General features: G+C 42.7%; 1 protein-coding gene across 1 annotated transcript in view; it reads right to left on the bottom strand.

Annotated features, from left to right (window-relative positions):
• The window catches only part of IQCH (IQ motif containing H), an 85853-nt gene that overhangs the window by 27962 nt on the left and 38660 nt on the right, over positions 1–19231 (bottom strand). Inside the window, exons 13-15 of the mRNA XM_060282764.1 lie at positions 17924–18196; positions 13850–14041; positions 204–324 (exon numbers count right to left, since the gene is read on the bottom strand). Of these exons, the coding sequence (XP_060138747.1) occupies positions 204–324; positions 13850–14041; positions 17924–18196 (586 nt within the window). The remainder of the gene's footprint in view (positions 1–203; positions 325–13849; positions 14042–17923; positions 18197–19231) is intronic.

Genomic DNA, 19231 nt, shown 5'->3' with positions numbered 1-19231 from the left:
GTTCAGCAGTTTCCAGCAAGGAAGCCAAGCCCACCACAACTAGGCGGAATCAAAGATGGCTTCCTACATCTTATTTTTCAACAGTTAAAACTGCAATGGGGAAATGAAAAGGGGCAGAGAAATATCTAAATGAATGAGAATGAAGTACCGGTGATATAATTATCCCTCATAGCACTTAGCAGGAACTTAGCAGTCTTATTTACCTTGACTCACAAATGTTTGGAGGAATTTCCCCCATGTAGGAAATCGTTTCTCATTGACAGCCTGAGCGTGCTGTGCTAAAAGGCCCGGCAGCTCCTGGGAGATCTTCGCCAAAGCTGGTTCCTGCAGAAACAAATTAAATAGAACCACAAGCAATTTTACTGCAGAAATGAAAACTGCTTGTGGGGTGATTAAAAACCAGGCCTCCAACAGGCTGTGTGGTTACTGTTTAACCACAGCCAGAAAGCCTTTTTTTAAATGTTTCCTTTATCTTTTTCCTTATTCTTCTTTCATCCATCTGAGAACATTTCCTCATCAAAGATACTTTCTTTTTAACCACTGGTTCTATTCTTCATTTCTTTTATCAGAAAACTGAACAAAATAAACAAAATGGGAAAGATGGCAGGCTGCAAACATATCTGTTGGTCTACCAGGGTGATGGTAACTCTAATAATAATAATAATAATAATAATAATAATAATAATATCCATTCATTAGCTCCTTATTCAGATGCATGTTCCCATTCTCTCCCGAGGGTTCATGAGGGCTCTCCATTTGGCAACAATCTACTCTGGCTTGTCTCCTGGACCTCACCAATTTGGCTAAACCTTCTGGGCATACCACTGTTGTCACCTCCGAGCACCTTGACCTTGGGTAAGGTAGCAAAACTATTATATTAAGTCACCGTGCATGAAGGAGATTCAAGGGATCAGCAATGTACGAGATTAGCAGCATGTAGGGATGGAAAAAGGCAGAGATTTCTGTTCCAACCTGTATTCACCACCATCAATGCCGTTTCCATTCTGCTGCAGTTCAGTTCCTACCAAAAACAACACTGCCTCTGTCTGCTATTTGGTGTAGGTTACATAACTTATGTAACTATGTAACTTATATTTATTTCAATGTAAAGGAAACATCGAAACAATGTAAAAAATGAGCAACTAATTACGTATTGTTTGCAGACTTAACACAACAATGGAAACAAATACTGATTTCCATTCCTGATCACAGGTGAACTCACCATCAACACAATTTCTACTTTCTTTCCTGTTTTTGTCAGTATTCTCTGACATCTGTAGCAGCAACTCAGTGGAAACATCTTCCTCCATATAATATTCATAGAACCAAACACCCACAATGTTGCAAGCAAGCAAGCAAGCAAGCAAGCAAGCAAGCAAGCAAGCAAGCAAGCAAAGAGAACCCAATATTAATTTCACAGCCTTCCCCAACCAGATGTTTTGTACTGGCTGTGGCTGATGGGAATTGTAGTCCAAAACATCTGGAAGGCATCAGATTGGGGAAGGCTGTCAAAAAGTCAGAGCGCTGAGCAAGCACATCAAGCTTAGGGACTCTGTATGTTAAAACTCCAGGTCGCTTTTCTCTAGCTGCATCATGATCACTTCTTTGCTTCCCTTGGGCCTCTTTCCTTCTGCTTCATGACCCCTTGAAATTGGAAATGTCCCATGCTCCAAAAGAGGACCAATTGCCCACTTCGCACACCAATCCCGGGACTCTGTTCTTGCTCCCCTGGACTGCAGGATGGACTAGTGAAGCATCATACTCATTTCTTTTCCTTGCTAGACAGAGTTTCTCTTCATTTTTAAATGCTGTGTTTTAAATGCACTGTATGTGGAGGCAACGGCTTCTCTTAATAACACACTACAAAGTAAAACTGCTCTGTTGTGTTTGCCAAAAGGCAGTTTGTGAATTCTGAACACAAATGAACATCTTTGAGCCTCAGCCTGGGAACAAATTACCTTTCCCTGAAGCATATGGTTTAACTCACTTGCTTAAGATATCTAATGCCTGCAAAGCAGAGAGCGCTCCAGAAACTAGCCTTAAAAAAAAAAAAGCATCTGCAACAGCTACAGGAGAAGCACTCCAAGACATTAGAGACATGTCAGCCTATCCTTCATCCCAGGCAAACTGGTAGAAAGAATGATTTTTGCTAAAACTGTTAAACACACAAACATATACAGTATAGAAGAACAAGCCTTGTTGATTAAAAAAATCAGCATGGCTTTTGAAAGGGAAGGTTTGGCCCAATCAACTTTTTGGAATTCTTTGGGAGTGTCATCAACCTTTGCTCTGGAAGATACTGTATATTTTGATTTTTTTAAAAAAAAAGATTTGAAAAAGGTATTATTCTTACATTACATTCTTCATGTGACAGAAAGCTTGATGGTGCCTATAAGGGCACCAGTACCAACAGCTATTACTGGCAACTAATACTGGAGAGTCCCCTCTAAACTCCTAGAAAAGAGAGAAGGTGCAGGGTATCTGTATACACTGAGGGAGGATTTGTTAATAAGTTATAGATTCCAATGCCGTTGCAGTAGCACTGAACCAGCTGAAAAGCACCATATAGACAAGAGAGGGAAGAATGAATGGCTTGTGCTTTTCTTTCATGTATAACTAATTTAAGAACTAGTGAGAACTAATGATTTCCCATATTGGGGGAGGGGATTGCTTGGTCCACATAAATTTTCTCTTCATTGATTAATGCTAGCAAGATGCTCTATCTACAAATCAATAGGTACCATTAAGTTGCTTCTGTCTTATTTGCAGTGCACTAGATAAAGCCATTCCCTCTAGTCACTCTGGGCTGGATCCCAATGCATATATTTGTTGCTTCTAATCAGGGGGTTGGGGAAAGAGAGAAAATCAGATCCTTGCATTGCACAGTGGCTGTTGAAGTTGTTTTTGCTTCACAGTTACAGTACCCAGTATCAATACTGATGTCACATCCTATGAGACTAACTGGTTTATTGAAGAGCGCTGGACCAGGTAGATCTGGAGAAAATAGGATAGCCTTCTTCATATATATATATATATATATATATATATATATATATATATATATATATAGGGGTATCACACTGAAGTGGGAGTGAGCTTGTTTTCTCCTGCTCCAGAGGCTAGGATCCAAACCAAGGCCTTCAAGTTACAAGAAATGAGATTCCGACGAAACATCAGAAAGAACTTTCTGAAAGTAAGAGCTGTTTGACAGTGGAACAGACTTCCACATGAGATGGTGGACTTTCCTTCCTTGCAGGCTTTTAAGCAGAGGTTAGATGGCTGTCTGCTATGAAATTCCTGCATTGCAGGGGTTAGACTAGATATCCCTTCAAACTCTACAATTCGTTGATTCTATGTTTCTAAGCTAATCACCATCTCCCACCTAACCTAAGGTTATGCACATGTGGTGAACAAAAAATGAAAGGAAAGCCTAACTGTTCTTCAGGAATGGACGAATCTATCAATTTTGATTTCTCTCATTTTTCCAATGTGAAGTTCAGTTCACCCCATCTCCACATAAGTTTGTGATTTTTTTAAAGTCCTCATGAAAATTTGTCAACATTTAAGTGAGCATTTCTCCTACATTACATATATTGCTTGCTTTATTTGCAAGCACTTTCCCCTAACATAATGCATTTTAATATCTTATTTTCACTAATATATGCATTTTTATGCACATACATTTGTCCCTAACATATCATATGGAAGAACTGCACTGCAAAATTCGTAAAAGCGCACATTTCAAAGTGCACGTTGCGTATTCTTTCAGGAAGCGTGAGTTAAGTAGGCTTGCATTAAAATGTGAACCAGACTGAATTCATCCACCATCACTACTATTCACAGGAAAAGTGAGATAACAAAATGAAAAGCGATCCTGGCGGTTGTACTTTTCTTCCCCCAGATGGGTGCATTCATTTCCCAACTTCTGAGCTCTTAAAGGTAAAGGTACCCTTGACCATTAGCATAGCTGCCAAGTCTCCCGTATTCCCTGGGAAACCCCCATTTTCCCCAGCCATTTCCTGCTGGCAGCCCGGATTTACCCCCCCCCCCCCGGTAAATCCCCCGGATTCTTACCGGCCCGGGGAAGCTCCTTCTGCGCATGTCTGGAGTCTCTGGACATGCGCAGAAGCGATTTCTGGCGCTGCGGCCATTTTGGAAATGGGCAGAGCATGCATAGAAGAGACTTCCGGTGCTGCTCTGCCCAGTTCCAAAATGGCCGCAGCACAACTTCCGGTGCTGCGCTGCGCTGATCCCGGATTTTTCAATCTGGGAGTTGGCACCTATGCATTAGGTCCAGTCACGGATGACTCTGGGGTTGTGACGCTCATCTCGCTTTACTGGCCGAGGGAGCCGGCGTACAGCTTCCAGGTCATGTGGCTAGCATGACTAAGCCGCGTCTGGCGAACCAGAGCAGCGCACGGAAACACTGTTTACCTTCCTGCTGGATCAGCACCTATTTATCTATTTACACTTTGTGCTTTTGAACTGCTAGGTGGGCAGGATCAGGGACCGACCTTCTGATCGGCAAGCCCTAGGCTCTGTGGTTTAACCCATAGCACCACCCGCATCCCTGAGCTCTTACCACTGTTTAAAGTTCTCCCCAGAACCCCAAGGACTGAAAAAGTACTTAGCTGAAAAATCCACTTCCCAGTCAAAAGTTGTCTCTCATGGTTTCAGCCACTGGGTTTAAGAAAAAGCTTATTGTGAGGCAGCCTGAAATGGAAACGCTGTTGGGTTCCTTCCGCTAGACACACCATCCAGCAGTTTGCAAGTACTTTAGAATTTGTTTCGTTGGTTTTTTTGGGGGGGGTGTTACTCTCTGGTGCTGCAATCTACGCAAAAGAACAAAAATGCTGGAAAATGTTTTTGGAAGCGATCAATCGCCTTCCACACTTACTTAGAATTCACATGCCGCTTTTAGGGCTGAATGCTTGAGTGTGCAACTGCAAATTTTAAAATTAAAAAAGTCCCGATTTTGCCTTTCATGAGAGACATTCTTTTGGAAGGTAACATCATGTAAAACAGCTGCCATTACCAAGTCACGCAAATGGTTTTTGTATGTAAAATGGCTTTGTAAAATATTTGCTCCATCTGCTGAAAGTAGCAAAAGACAATTTTCCCCGATACCTAATGGCCCATTTCAGCTGGATGGCAAGCGATTCGCCGGGGTAGCGCCTTGCATTATGTCGAATGGCGAGAACACTCCACAGAACTCTCCACTTATGCGGTATTATCTCCTCTCTGCTTCTTGAGAAGCCTGTCCCTCATTACCACGGCCCGTCGCTCTGGATCAACGCACAGGCCAAGGGGCTGCTTTGGGCTGAAGAGGGCCTTTGTCAAAGGGAGGCACATATGCTGCGCTTCAACAGCGGACCGCCAAGCAGCCACTCGCCTCGACTATTAGAACAAGGAGGTTAGCCCTCTTTCAACTTTCCACCACTTAAACTGCTGCTCCCGTTTTCTCCACACCACATGGGTCACGCTATTCTCTTCTGGCTCGCTGTGCTCGCTGAGGATTTCAGTACGTACAGATTAATCAATCCCTTTTCATTCTGAATTTGGCCACACACACAAAGCCTAGAGAACATTGTTCTAGCCCCAAACAACCCCCTGCAGCTCCAGGCTTCATTGTGGAGAGATCTCTCCATTTAGAAGCACATGGCTGCCTTGTGCCCTGAACCACGTCAACATCTGTTAACAGGCCAATAAAAACAAACAAACTAGAATGGGGGGGGGACTGCGTTCCCCCTCCCCAAATCCAAGCCCAATGAAGAAACTACATAGGGACCACAGGGGATCTTTTCGGGGGGTGGGTGTGGGTGGGTGGATATATGTCACAAAAACTGGGATCAACCCAATGTTTTAAAATAAAGGCAATATACTGAAACACATACAGGACAGCTTTGTAGTGTAGTAAAGAAATATCACATATTTATACAATTTTATTTATTCATTCATTCATTCTATTGTTGCTGCTTTTTGTTTTTAGCAAAGCAATCGTCTGGACAATTTATTTTGCCAAGGTGCTTAAAATCATGCCATGCCTAAATATAGAGCTGGTCAGATTTCATTTCTTTAATAATGTCTAATAGGCATTTTTATTTAAACAGGGAACACTTGTTAATACTCAAAAGCTATTGTCACTATACATACTTATTTCTTTTTATAAAAACTCCCTTCCTCAAACAATAATGCAGAATTTAAGATTTTTTTATTTGTTGAACAAACAAAAAGGCCACAGTGCAAAGGGCACACCCCTTGCACACCTCCCTATTTATTTTGAACTGCCTTGTGCAGTTCCACCCATGCGAAGTGTAGTTTTGCACTTGTCTTGCCACTGAAGTGCAAAGTGGGATCAAGAACAAACGTGAAATATTCTTTCCGGCTGCTGTGGTTGAACGTTTTCCAAATACTTCCATTTTTTAAAAAACAACAACACCAAAAATATAATTTTAAATAATTTATTCCCTGATGTTATGTTCTTTGTTTTTATTTACTTCTGAGAGGAAGTCTACAAATGCTAAAATAGAATAAAAATTAAGTCCTTGGAAATTCACAGGAGCCCCCTGTTAATTGTTAGTCATTGAGTTCATTGTTACTGTTGAATTAACTGTTGAGATAGATGACTTTCAAATACCCCTGCCTAATCCCAAAATAAAACAAAAAAAATCACCCTTTGCAGCAATGCACAGTTGAAATCTGCACTCATTTTTAGCCTGCCTGTGCTTCTTTGAATTTAGCAGAATAAACATTTTAATATAATCTACAGAGGCATTTTATGGCATGTGATAACACTGATGAATTCCAGATTTTCTTTCGTGATCTTGCTTTATTCTCCTCATCTCTGCACGGTTACTGCTAAAAACTGGCAGTTAAATTCAATTGATTCAAAATATTCTGAATCCATATGGCCTAAAACCCTGAAGCTTGAAGCTCTGATATTGCCTCACTGCTGTTTTGTAGCATTTGCAAAGACTTCAGTCCCCAGATGGTAGAAGTAACATTTAAACCTCCTTTTCTCTGCTTTGTACAATAGACCTTGGCATCATTTCAACTGTTTACTCCGGTAATTAACAGCACTGATACCACAACAATTACAACTCCTACAATCTTAACACAATAATGCTATGAATTAGTGAGAGCTAATGGCTGGAAGGTATAGTGGTTCCAGACTGCGAGATCCGTGCATTTTCCCCGAATAAAATAAAAGGTACCAAACAGCACGGCTCGCGGTAGACAATGATTACCTAGTAATTAGTTTACACAAAGCTTCCTATTTAATGGCAAAACGCTGTAATTAACGCGTGACAGAAAATCAAAGGGTGCTTTGTAAGCATATGAAAAATTAACACCGCAGGCCCATAGCTTTATGTACTGATTAGAAGAATATTAAATCAATAGGACATGCAAACAAACAGCTTGCATATCTGATTATTGTAGGTCCTAGGAATTTAAACAAGGGACATAATAAAATAACAAGACACAACAATTAAGGAATCAGGGAATCACCTGAAACCCAAACACTGGTAGCCACATTAAATATAATAACCGACTGAGCAGGAGAATCACAGCTTGTTCTCTGATGTAATAGGTAAACACAACTTGATATCCCGTCGATGGCTATATAGTTTAGAGACTAGTGTAGACCTCTTCTGCTAGCCAATATAATTTTAACATCCACTATTAAGCTACATGACATTCGGAAAGAGCTATCAAAATACTGCTGCTGGAAATGGCGTTTCTTTTTTATTTCAGATCATAATCGGTCTGGAAGACCATGTTCCCTATGTAACAATTATTACATAAACTCTGTAGTGATAGCTGGTGGTCACATACCAGCAGCATCTCTAGAAACATAAACCACAACGGTGCCTCTGGGTGTGTGGGATCCAAAACACATCCCTTCCCTTTCCCTGAGCCCATTCCTGGCATGGGGTCAGGTGGTTGTTGTTGTTTAGTCGTTCAGCCGTGTCCTGCTCTCTGTGACCCCATAGACCAGAGCACGCCAGGCACTCCTGTCTTCCACTGCCTCCCACAGTTTGGTCAGACTCATGTTGGTGGCTTTGAGAACACTGTCCAACCATCTCATCCTCTGTCATCCCCTTCTTCTTGGGCCCTCCATCTTTCCCAACATCAGGGTCTTTTCCAGGAAGTCTTCTCTTCTCATGAGGTGGCCAAAGTACTGGAGCCTCAGCTTCACGATCTGTCCTTCCAGTGAGCACTCAGGGCTGATTTCCTTCAGAATGGATAGGTTTGATCTTCTTGCAGTCCATGGGACTCTCAAGAGTCTCCCCCAGCACCATAATTCAAAAGCATCAATTCTTCGGCAATCAGCCTTCTTTATGGTCCAGCTCTCACTTCCATACATCACTACTGGGAAAACCATAGCTTTAACTATACAGACCTTTGTCTCTGCTTTTTAAGATGATGTCTAGGTTTGTCATTGCTTTTCTCCCAAGAAGCAGGCGTCTTTTAATTTCGTGAGTGATCTGCAGTGATCATGGAACCCAAGAAAGTAAAATCTCTCACTGCCTCCATTTCGTCCCCTTCTATTTGCCAGGAGGTGATGGGACCAGTGGCCATGATCTTAAGTTTTTTTGATGTTGAGCTTCAGACCATATTTTGCGCTCTCCTCTTTCACCCTCATTAAAAGGTTCTTTAATTCCTCCTCACTCCTTCATGGATCACTGCCTTATCGTGGAGAAGGGGCTTGAATAACTCAGAGAAGCTATGAGCTATGCTGTGCAGGGCCACCCAAGATGGACAGGTCATAGTGGAGAGTTTTGACTAAACGTGATCCACCTGGAGCAGGAACTGCCAAGCCACTCCAGTAGCCCTGCCAAGAAAACTCCATGGACAAAGGGGTCGGGTATACGCATGCAATTCAGGAACCAACTTTATGAAATGGAGGGAGGTTTTCCCTGACGCTGGTTTATGGGTTCATGTGGAAGCCCTGCTGAACGTTCTTGCAGGGCACACTTGTCCCCGTTCCACAGCTATAACTGGCTCTGCATGGTCTTCTATCAGAGCATGGCTGAGGGCACAAGTCCAGTGCTTGACAAGCTGCCCATATGGGGCCCACCCTTATTTGTTATCAGTCCTACTCAAGAGAAACATGGCGAACTGCCTTACACTGAGTCAGACCATTGGTCCATCTAGCTCAGAACTGTATACAATTGTTTGCAGTGGCTGGTCAGGATTTCAGAGAGGGATTCTCTCCGAGTCCTACCTGGAGATGCTGGGGATTGAAGCTGGAATCTTCTGCATGCAAAGTAGATGCTCTACCACTACCACTGAGCTGCAGCCCTTCCCCTGGCATAGGGAGTTGGGTAGGACCACACAGTCGTTTGCTTCTTGCATTTAAATTAATGAAGTTACCCTTGTGGGGTGGAGTAATTGCGTGCAAGCACTGAAACTCCCATACTCCTGGAAAGTTGTCAAACAAAGTTTTGCAAGGCATATTTTAATGATTTGGGTCCTGATAATGAAATAACAAGTACTTTCAATACTATAAAAAACAACATAAGAAATGTCTTGCTGGATCTGACCATTCTGTTTCCAGAAGCAGTTGGTCCAATGGACTCTTTGGAACATCACAAACAGGGCATGAAAGTGATGGCCTGCTTCTTTCAAACATTTGTTGGTGGGGTGCCAGTTTCTTCAGCTCCTAGTAGTTCTTCTCAAAGCATCTTCCGTGACAAAAGATGCACAGCTTTCCACAGACTATAGCTTTGTGGGGTTTTTTTTTCAAGAGTTGGGCTGACTCTCCTTTGTGATGGGCAATCGCATGAATGCCACTTGAGAGCTTAAGGGTGGAGAGGTATAGCTCAGCTAAAAGTTAGTCAACCAGTAGTTGGTAGGAAAATTATCGATGTGTTTTACCTACACGTAAGTCTTTAGAATGGTTGGTTATGTGTGTTGGACTGAGGGCACAAGCATTGGGGAGTGTGTTGACTTGACGAGATGATTCAAATTGCCACATACGCTCTTAGACCACGAACATCCTCAGGATTTCTCTTGAACTCACAGAAAGTTTCAGAGGAGATTACTGTGATGACTGTCTGTCCTGAATGGAATGGTCAACATCCTGGTCTGGAGGATCCAACAATTAAGACTCCATTTTTACATGGAATAGACACTCAGTATAAACTCCGGTAAACCACATTATGTTTAATCGGTTGCCCTACTACATACCAATGAAGGAAAAACCTTGGGATTGTATCATAAACCGCTATGCAAATGATGCTATTTGTAAGTATTAACATAATTTAGTGCTTAGAGTCATATTCTCGTTTCTAATAACTCTACCGGAATGGAGAGTCTTTTGCCATGTACTCCTAGCCTGCAGGATAGTCTTTCATCACAAAGCTGAATTTTTTAATAACCTGCCAGCATATGTTTGGTAACGTGGCAGCTTAAGTCGATGACACAATGTCTTCATTATCGAAAGCAGGTCTCCATACTGTAATAGGACATTAAAGCATGCCTGTGCTCATAAACTAATGCTTTGATGTCTAAATGCAGGAGCATTACAAGAGCATTCAGTAACAAAGGAGGATTCTAATCCTCTGCACTCATTGGAAACATTCAATGGAGACCGCAATTCGTTTCTAAATATGAAAGACTGGTGCTGCTGAAAAGCCAGGTGAGAAATGGCAATATATTATTTGGAACGGGGAGGGGAGATGCTCTCAAGGAGTTTGATCAAATTGCTTGCAGTCTTTCTCCCTATTATATGTGTACTGTGACACTTCCATGGGAAGAACACCAATGGGTCAAATGCAGCGTAACAGGGCACTCAGGCCCACTCTGGACTGCTATTTTTTGTGTGGGCATATCCTGCAACACAGCATTGATGCGCAACAATAGTGCATTTGTGGTGTGTTTGTACTAGATCGTCTACACACCATTCAGCTTTATTAGTTGCTCCACGATGCTTCCCCAATGTTACTGCATTATTTGTTGCTGATGGCAGCACTCTAGCAACACAAGTGGGACAACCCCCCGCCCCCCCCCCTAAAAAACACAAGCTGTGGTAGAAAAAAGGTACAGGTAGGTAGCCGTGTTGGTCTGAGTCGAAACAAAATAAAAAAATTCCTTCACTAGCACTTTAAAGACCAACTAAGTTTTTATTTTGGTATGAGCTTTCGTGTGCATGCACACTTCTTCAGATACCACTTTTTGTGGTAGAAAAACGTTACAGGATTTCAGCAGGAGACCAACATTGCTACCGGTAGGAAAAAAGCAGTATGACCACGATGAATCTTTTGATGATATGAACATTATTGAGAATTGTGCATAATTGCTCTGAAACCATCATCTGAGTACAAATAATCATAAATGCGCCATAAATAGGGATGCGTGGAGGGTCTTCACACTGGGGTGTAGTGCCAAAATGAGTAGATTGCAACCAGTATGCTTCTGAATACAAGTTTTGGAAACTACAGGAGGGGATAACACTGTTGCACTCAAGTCCTGCTTGCAGGCATCCACGTGGCTACTCTTAGAACTAGATGGGCTACTAGCTTGATCCAGCAGCAGGGGTAACTTTGGTAATACTTTGTCCTGAGCGAGGACAAAATTTGACACCCTAAGTATTTATTTGGCACCTTCCCCCCTCTCACCTTCCATTCTGTGCATGCTCTCAAGTGCATTACATCATAGTTGCAGCAACTTAATCACCTGTCTGGCACTACAGCCCAATAGATTATGAGCATGGAACCTTGGTTTTGCAAGCCAATAACCCTGCCTATAACAACCCCTCGTTCATTCTAATGGTGGAAGCAAATGGGAAGTCTAAGATGCAAATTATTGCCCCATTGAAATGAATGGGGCACCCTGTACAGCCTGTAAAAGATCTGTGAGTGCATCTGATCATACACAGAGACCTGGAGATCAAGGTGAAACAAGTTATTTAAACTTTGTTTCATCTCTGTTCCTAAATGGAATTTAACTGGATGATTTTAGTTTAGAGACTTCTCAGTTTGGGGCTATATGTTTTCAGCAAAGCAATTCATTACACCATGTAAGATTTCAGCAAAGCAATTCATTACACCAACATGTAAGATTTCTCACCAGAAAGTCCCAAGGTGGGTTGCAGAAATACAATTAAAAAGAAAAATAAATAAAGGAAGCTAAACAGTTTGTATACAATTATAAAAAACACAAATAAATTGAAGCAAAAGGATCATCAGGTTGATTAATCCAAACAGAAGAAATACACACACAAAAAAACTTAACTGTCAAAGACTAGGGTAAAGAGGTATTGTCTTCAGCATACTACAGAACTATGTGATGAAAACATTAGATCAGGCATCCCCAAACTGCGGCCCTCCAGATATTTTGGCCTACAACTCCCATGGTCCCTAGCTAACAGGACCAGTGGTCAGGGAAGATGGGAATTGTAGTCCAAAACATCTGGAGGGTCGAAGTTTGGGGATGCCTGCATTAGATACACCTCTGTGAGAACAGAGCTCTACAATGTAGGGACTGCCACAGAGAAGGCCCTCTCCTAGGCTACCATTCCCCAAATTTCTGAGGGCAATGGAACTACCAAGAGGGCCCTCTCTGTTGATCTCAACACCTGAACACATAAGAAGTGAAGGCGGTGGTCTTTCAGATATTTGGAGCCTAAGTTATTCATGGCTGTAAACACCAATGTGAGCCCCTTAAATTAGCAACCAGTGCAACTGTTTCAAAATAGGAATTACATGAGCTCTAAATGGAACCCTGACCAGTAATCTGGCTGTTGAATTTTGCACATGTTGAAGCTTTTGAATCATCTTCAATGGCAGCCCCATGTCAAGCGTATTGCAATAATCCCATATAGAAGTTATCAAAGCATGGAGCTCAGTAGCCAAGTCATCTCTGTCCAAGAGGAAATCATAGCTGTCAAACCAACCACAGCTGGAAACAGGTACTCCTTGTCACGGAGACTACTTGAGCCTCCAGTAGCAGTGTTAGATCCAGGAGCGCACCCAGACTAAATAAAAAATGGCATGAAGGGAGAGTTCTGGCTTGCCACCATGAGAACAAGGTGCTGAAATAGATGGGCCATTGGGCTGATCCAGCAAACTCCTGTTATGTTCTTGTGGTTTTATGTGGGAATATGCATGAGATTATTCTGGTCCAAGCTTGGCAAGAAGAAAGCGCAGAACAGAAAGAACTTCCAAAGCCTGATTAGTTTCAAGAAGCCAAGAGTATGAAAACCACTGCAACACCCCAGATATACACAAGGTGGGGTAAGCCTAATGAAAATGTGCTTTGCAGAGACAATCTGGAGTGTAGCAATAGCCACTAATCCAAAGAAAGAGAATGTGAAAGTACGGCAGTGACTGCACACTGTGGTTCATGGCTAGAATGGGGTGCTTTTCTCATGAAGAGAATATAAAATGGGTTAAGGTGCTTCAGTTAAGAGAACAGATGGGAAGGAAGGTAAATCATGGGTGTCTTTGATAAAATGAATCATGATTGGTCTTATGTAGATTTCTCCTCCATCCTGTCCCAAAGGCATGTTACAATACATACCACACTGAGATGACCCCGGTGAAGATTTTACTAAAATAAAAAGTAACTTCTCAATGCCAGATTTTACCTTTAAAGTCCTAAGCAACTATGCCCCCAAATTAACTGGGAACGAATTCTTAACAAGTGTTCCCTATTTCATACAGGACGGTTTAGGTGCCTCTCTCCCCTTGGAACTCCTAAGACCTGCAATGTGCCAGGTACCAGAGGTTATGTTGACACCTTCAAAGTAGCTCAGCTTCTATTGCACATAAAATATGAACTCCAGGAGGCACTGGAAAAAGTTCAAAAATGAAAGACACCTGAAAATGACTAATGGACTTACATGCGCCCACTGCAACTTCCATATCTCAGGGCCGTATCTACGCATCTCCCTCTGAAGCCAGGGGTAGCATTTGAGGTTCACAGAGATGTCACAGAATGCTGTGCCATTTCCTCCAAAGTCGCTGTCCACTTTGAACACCCAGCGTTTCACTTCTGGGTAGTCAATTATCAGCTGACTGAGGACTTCAACCATCTAGGAAACACACATACACACACAAGGTTTTCAGTTAAATCCAAATGGATGTCATCTTAGCCACTCTCCACCTGAAACTGATCGCCTCATTTTCTTACAAACGTGTAAGACTCAGGTGAGACTACAGGGACAGTTTGAGCGGGGAGGAAAAGCCCACAAAACACTGTATTTGTGTAATGGCAATGAAGACTGTACTTGAGCTTTATATTATTTATCCTTTTTTAAACTAGATGGTTCTAAAAATACCCTTTTCTATCTTGAGGCTTCATTGTTGGTGGGTTTGACTGTAACTGCAGAATAGAATGTCTCAGGAAGTGTTTGTTACAACAGCCATTCCAAAGCACTTTTTATTATTTGAACTTCAATCACAAATGGAATTATTATTTGTTTGCTCTGTGTCCCGTTATTTGTTGCTTTTGAAAGCCCAATAAATGGGTTTTCTGTTGACGACTCCCCTACAGAAATGAAATGGATCGATAGTATTGTAAAGATTGCACCAACGGAAAGAGTTATGAGGTATCTTTAAGTGAAAATTGAACTGTGCCTTAAATTATTGTCATCTTCCTTTGATTATTTAACGCCTCACATCAATATTTCCTGCTGTAACAAAAACAATCTGAAACAAATTGAAAGGGAAGCTAATGTGTACAATGGTTTGGAGGGTACCATTTATAGAGAAGCAATATTAAAGCCAACTCTTGGGACAAGTCTAAGCCTGTGAGATTTGTAATGTTGTGGTTTACTTTGGCTATGAGTTGACCTTCTGCCATCTGCTTCAGCATTTAACGCATGGTTAAGGGATGCAGCCACTCTGTTGAGGATCTCTGGCCCCATGAAATGGTCAGTGCACAGCTGTTTTCTCTCTAAGCAAACAGAATTCTTACAATTCTGGTACGAATTGTACCCCACCTGCCATCAATGTCCCACCCAATGAGGGTGCAAATGCAACCTCTTTGAGCACTTGTCCCTCTAAGTCTTGACAAGGCAATTCTAGCTTCATTTCCTGTCTTGGTTTACTCATCCTCAGCTCTGCCTTGTTTTTTGCCCTCTCATTCTACCCCAACCTGATCCTACACATCCTCCTCTCTGGGCAGATCAGTCCTGCTTTTCACTTCTATATGTTTCCTTAGATTATTTGTGTGTGTGTGTGTGTATTTAAAGGTAAAGGGACCCCTGACCATTAGGTCCAGTCGTGACCGACTCTGGGGTTGCACGCTCATCTCGCATTATTGGCCGAGGGAGCCGGCGTATAGCTTCCAGGTCATGTGGCCAGCATGACAAAGCCGCTTCTGGCAAACCAGAGCAGCACATGGAAACGCCGTTTACCTTCCCGCTGTAGCGGTTCCTATTTATCTACTTGCATTTTGACGTGCTTTCGAACTGCTAGGTTGGCAGGAGCTGGGACCAAGCAACAGGAGCTCACCCCGTCACAGGGATTCGAACCGCCGACCTTCTGATCAGCAAGCCCTAGGCTCAGTGGTTTAACCACAGCGCCACCTGGGTCCCAGTGTGTGTATTTAGTGTATACCAAATAGATTTGATGTGTATCTCAGATACCTTAAGTCAGCACTAAGATGAAGGAAACATTTAGAACAGAAAAGATATTGTTGCCTCAGTCTGAGCACTGGTGATGTGCTCTATCTGCCATCTGGAATATGCAATAGATTTGGTTATCTTTTGTTATTTACAAGCCATTGTTTAAAATGGCCCTTCTGAAAACCAGCATCATTCATAAATCAAAGAGTAATCACAACCTCCCCAAAATCATTATGATTCATATCAATGACAAACAAAGAACTATTGATTCTTTTCCTTGGAAGATATAAAACAGGATGCAATTTTCAAATTGCAACACAAAGAGTCAGGGTTCTTGTTTCCAAGGAGCTTTCTGTGTTATGTAATCGGTTCAGAACTGTCCAGGGAACGTTTACGGTACATGAACCAAATTAGGAGTGAGTACTGAAATAAATTTTCATAGCTACTGATACTCCTGAGTGTTTCAAGACTTAGAAGACACCATGAACTGGCCCCACACTGAAGAACAATGGCATGCATCAGATTTTATCCATGTTTGTCAGATAATTTGGTGGTGCAATTTGCATTCATGCATAACAGGGAGGGAAAACCTGTGGTCACCAGAGGTTGTTGGACTACAGCTCCCATCATTCCTGACCACTGGCCATGCTGGCACGAGCTGTAGTTCATCAACAACTGGAGGGCCACAAGTTCTCCATCCCTGATGCATGGTTCGCTTGCAATTATTTAGCAATCATGGTTGATGCCCCAGAAAACTCATATGCTCCATCAGGATGCATTTACTGAGTTCGCATTGTCTTTAGCTCTTTGCTAACTTGGCTTTGCTAATTGTTGTGAACTCAGGTGAATTCCGGGTAGTATTCCTACATCCCAAGACACTGTCTTGCCTTTGACTGCTAGATAGGGCTATAGACCTGACCTGACCCAATAATCTTGTCACCAAATCTTTTAGTCCAGGGATACTTTACATGCATCAAATTATCAACAGAAGATGAACATGCAACATTGATCTCTGAGACTGACAGGCAGGAGTATGCCTGGCGGCTGGCATAAAATGCTCAGATCCTTTTCATCTAGCGTTGCCTGTTCAACAGAGCATAAGCTCTCTGCTGCACTTCAGGCTCCTGCTTTCAGTTTGAGTCTGAATCAGACCATGACTGGATTCAGCTTTTGCTGCACAAAGCCCAGCCTGGCCATGACATCTGGGAAATTCTCCCCTAGAAAATGGGAAGGAGGTTCAATACATGGGGGCTGCGACCGAGCAAGCCTTCTTAGTGGCTGCACCTTTTCTTTGGAGGCCCAGTTCTCAAATGCAAAGGATGTTGTGGAAACTGATCAAAATGGTACCTTATAGAGGCAGCCGCATGGTAGAAGCAGTTTTGGTTGAAGCAGCTTCCGTGCATGCAGGTTGAGCAGTTGCACATGCAATTGCCTCGAACATCTGGTTAGTTACGTGGAGCTGCCCCCGGGCACTTATGTTTTAATTGGTTAGCACAACCCTATTCATATGTATGAGCTGGGGCACAGTTCAGGAAATTTACTGAGAGCTGTTGTGCAGACTGATGCTAATGCAAACACTAGCAATTGGCAACAACCACCCCAATCCTAAGCACAGATACTTGAAAGAACGTCCCGTGAATTTCAAAAGAACTGACTTCCAAATAAATGTGTTCAGCAATAAAAAGGTGCCAGGCTCTAATTCACAAACCAGGGTGGTCTCATTGAAGTCGTGCAAGAGGTTCAAGGGTTGTAATGTATGAACGGTTGGACGTAGGCCAGCAAGACCACAGTTCAAATCTCCATTCAGCCATAAGGAGGCAATGTGATGCAGTGGTTAAGGTGTCAGACTAGGATCTACGAGACCAGGGGTTCAAACCTCCAATTAGTCATGAAGTTCATTGGGTGACCATGGGTCTCTCAGCGTAATCTTACAGTGACGGGCAATAAATAAATAAATAAATAATAAAATTATAACCTACCTCACATGGCTGTTGTGAGAATAAAATAGGGAGGAGGAGAACCATTTATGCTACCCTGAGCTCCTTGGAGGAAAGGTGGGATATAAATGGATAGAATAGGAAAGGGTAGGGTAGGGTAAGGTAGGGTAAGGTAAGGTGATAGGATAATGGAATAATTAATAAAATAAAGCTCACTGGCAAAGACGTTAGTATCCCACTCATAGATCCTAGGGCTGGTCCCTGGCACTGAAAACAGTTTCCCGGACTCAGTCCTTATGATCCCTGGTGTGTGTGAAGACTTCACCTTCAAAGTAAGATTTGACTGGGGACACCCAGATGTCTGAATGGCCCAGGTTCTCCGAGTCACCAAAACTGCCACCAGTCTTACCTGCTGCCTGCTGTAGATGTCATAATGCCCTGGGGGTACTGGCACACAAGCAGCTGCAAACACCCTTTTGCTTCCTGACTTGGAACTGTAGAGCTGAGCTACTTCCGGGGTGGGACCTAAAATGGGCACATTCAGCTCATCAGCCACTGCCAGGTCATCTTGGCTTAGAAGCCCTCCGACAATGTAGGCGTCTGTGCCCTGGATCAGCTTCTTGATCCTTTTGATGGTCTTGGGGCTGTACTTCAAGAAGGAAGCCAGGGACATGGGGCGGTTCTGTATGAAGATCACATTAGTCTTGTTAAGAGGTGCTCCTTCGCTTTCTTCCACGGAGCTAATTTATAATGTTGAGTGCAATAAATACATTATTAATAGCAGGCTGGGTTATGACCTATCCTGTAGCGTAGCAGTTTAAATTGATAAAAGCTGTTGGGGTGAGGCTCCATAATCGCTCACATCTTTAGTGTGTCGGAAATGGGCTCGCTGGGAATAGAACTAATTACTACACATCTGTATTTATTTGATCCACACGGAATTCTCCTTCTGTCACTTGGAAGAGAGGCTTGCGGCCTTTGGATAACGGTGATTCATCTAAACACTTCTGGCACGGGTTGACTCTACTGCGTCAGGGGGGAGAAATCAATACAAAAAAATGAAGAAGACCCACTCCCACAACTGGGCAATATTTCACTTTATGAGGAGCAACATCTTAAACGGTTCTTTCAGAACAAAACACTCTCGAGTTACAAAAGACCTTTGCAGATCACATGCCGTTCTGTGGGATGAACACCTTTTCATTAGCCACACAAAGTTCTTATTGTAATTATAATCCTGGTCAAATACAGAAGGAGGACAACTACTTAGAAACACAATGGAATATACAAGTCACGGCTGCTTCTCACGTTACAGTTTTAGCTGTATATGTAAGAAAATGTGACATGTGAAGGTCACAAATATTGTGCTTGCAAATACAGGCAACTCCCCACTTACGCAGGGGGGTACATTCTGGGTCCCTGCGCAGAAATGTGTTAGAAGGGAGCCCAGAACAATATAGCTTCCCACCAAACAGCTGTTGAGAGGGGTAGTGCAGTAGCACCGATACTTCCCACGTGAAATTCTGGAGTCTTTTTTCCCCTGGACTTTGGGTTCTGGGGAGGGTCTCCTTGCAAGCCACGAGGACCTCCCAGCTCTCTCCTGCCATTTCATGTTAGTATTGCATTATTTTCTGGCACCATGCGTATACATAGAAGCATGAGAGTTGATCGCTTGCAAGTGGGGGGATGCCTGTATGTGCAACCACATTTATCAGGG

Source organism: Zootoca vivipara, chromosome 14 (assembly GCF_963506605.1).
Source record: "Zootoca vivipara chromosome 14, rZooViv1.1, whole genome shotgun sequence".
NCBI lineage: Eukaryota > Metazoa > Chordata > Lepidosauria > Squamata > Lacertidae > Zootoca > Zootoca vivipara.
This window is presented reverse-complemented; position numbering and strand designations above follow the sequence as displayed.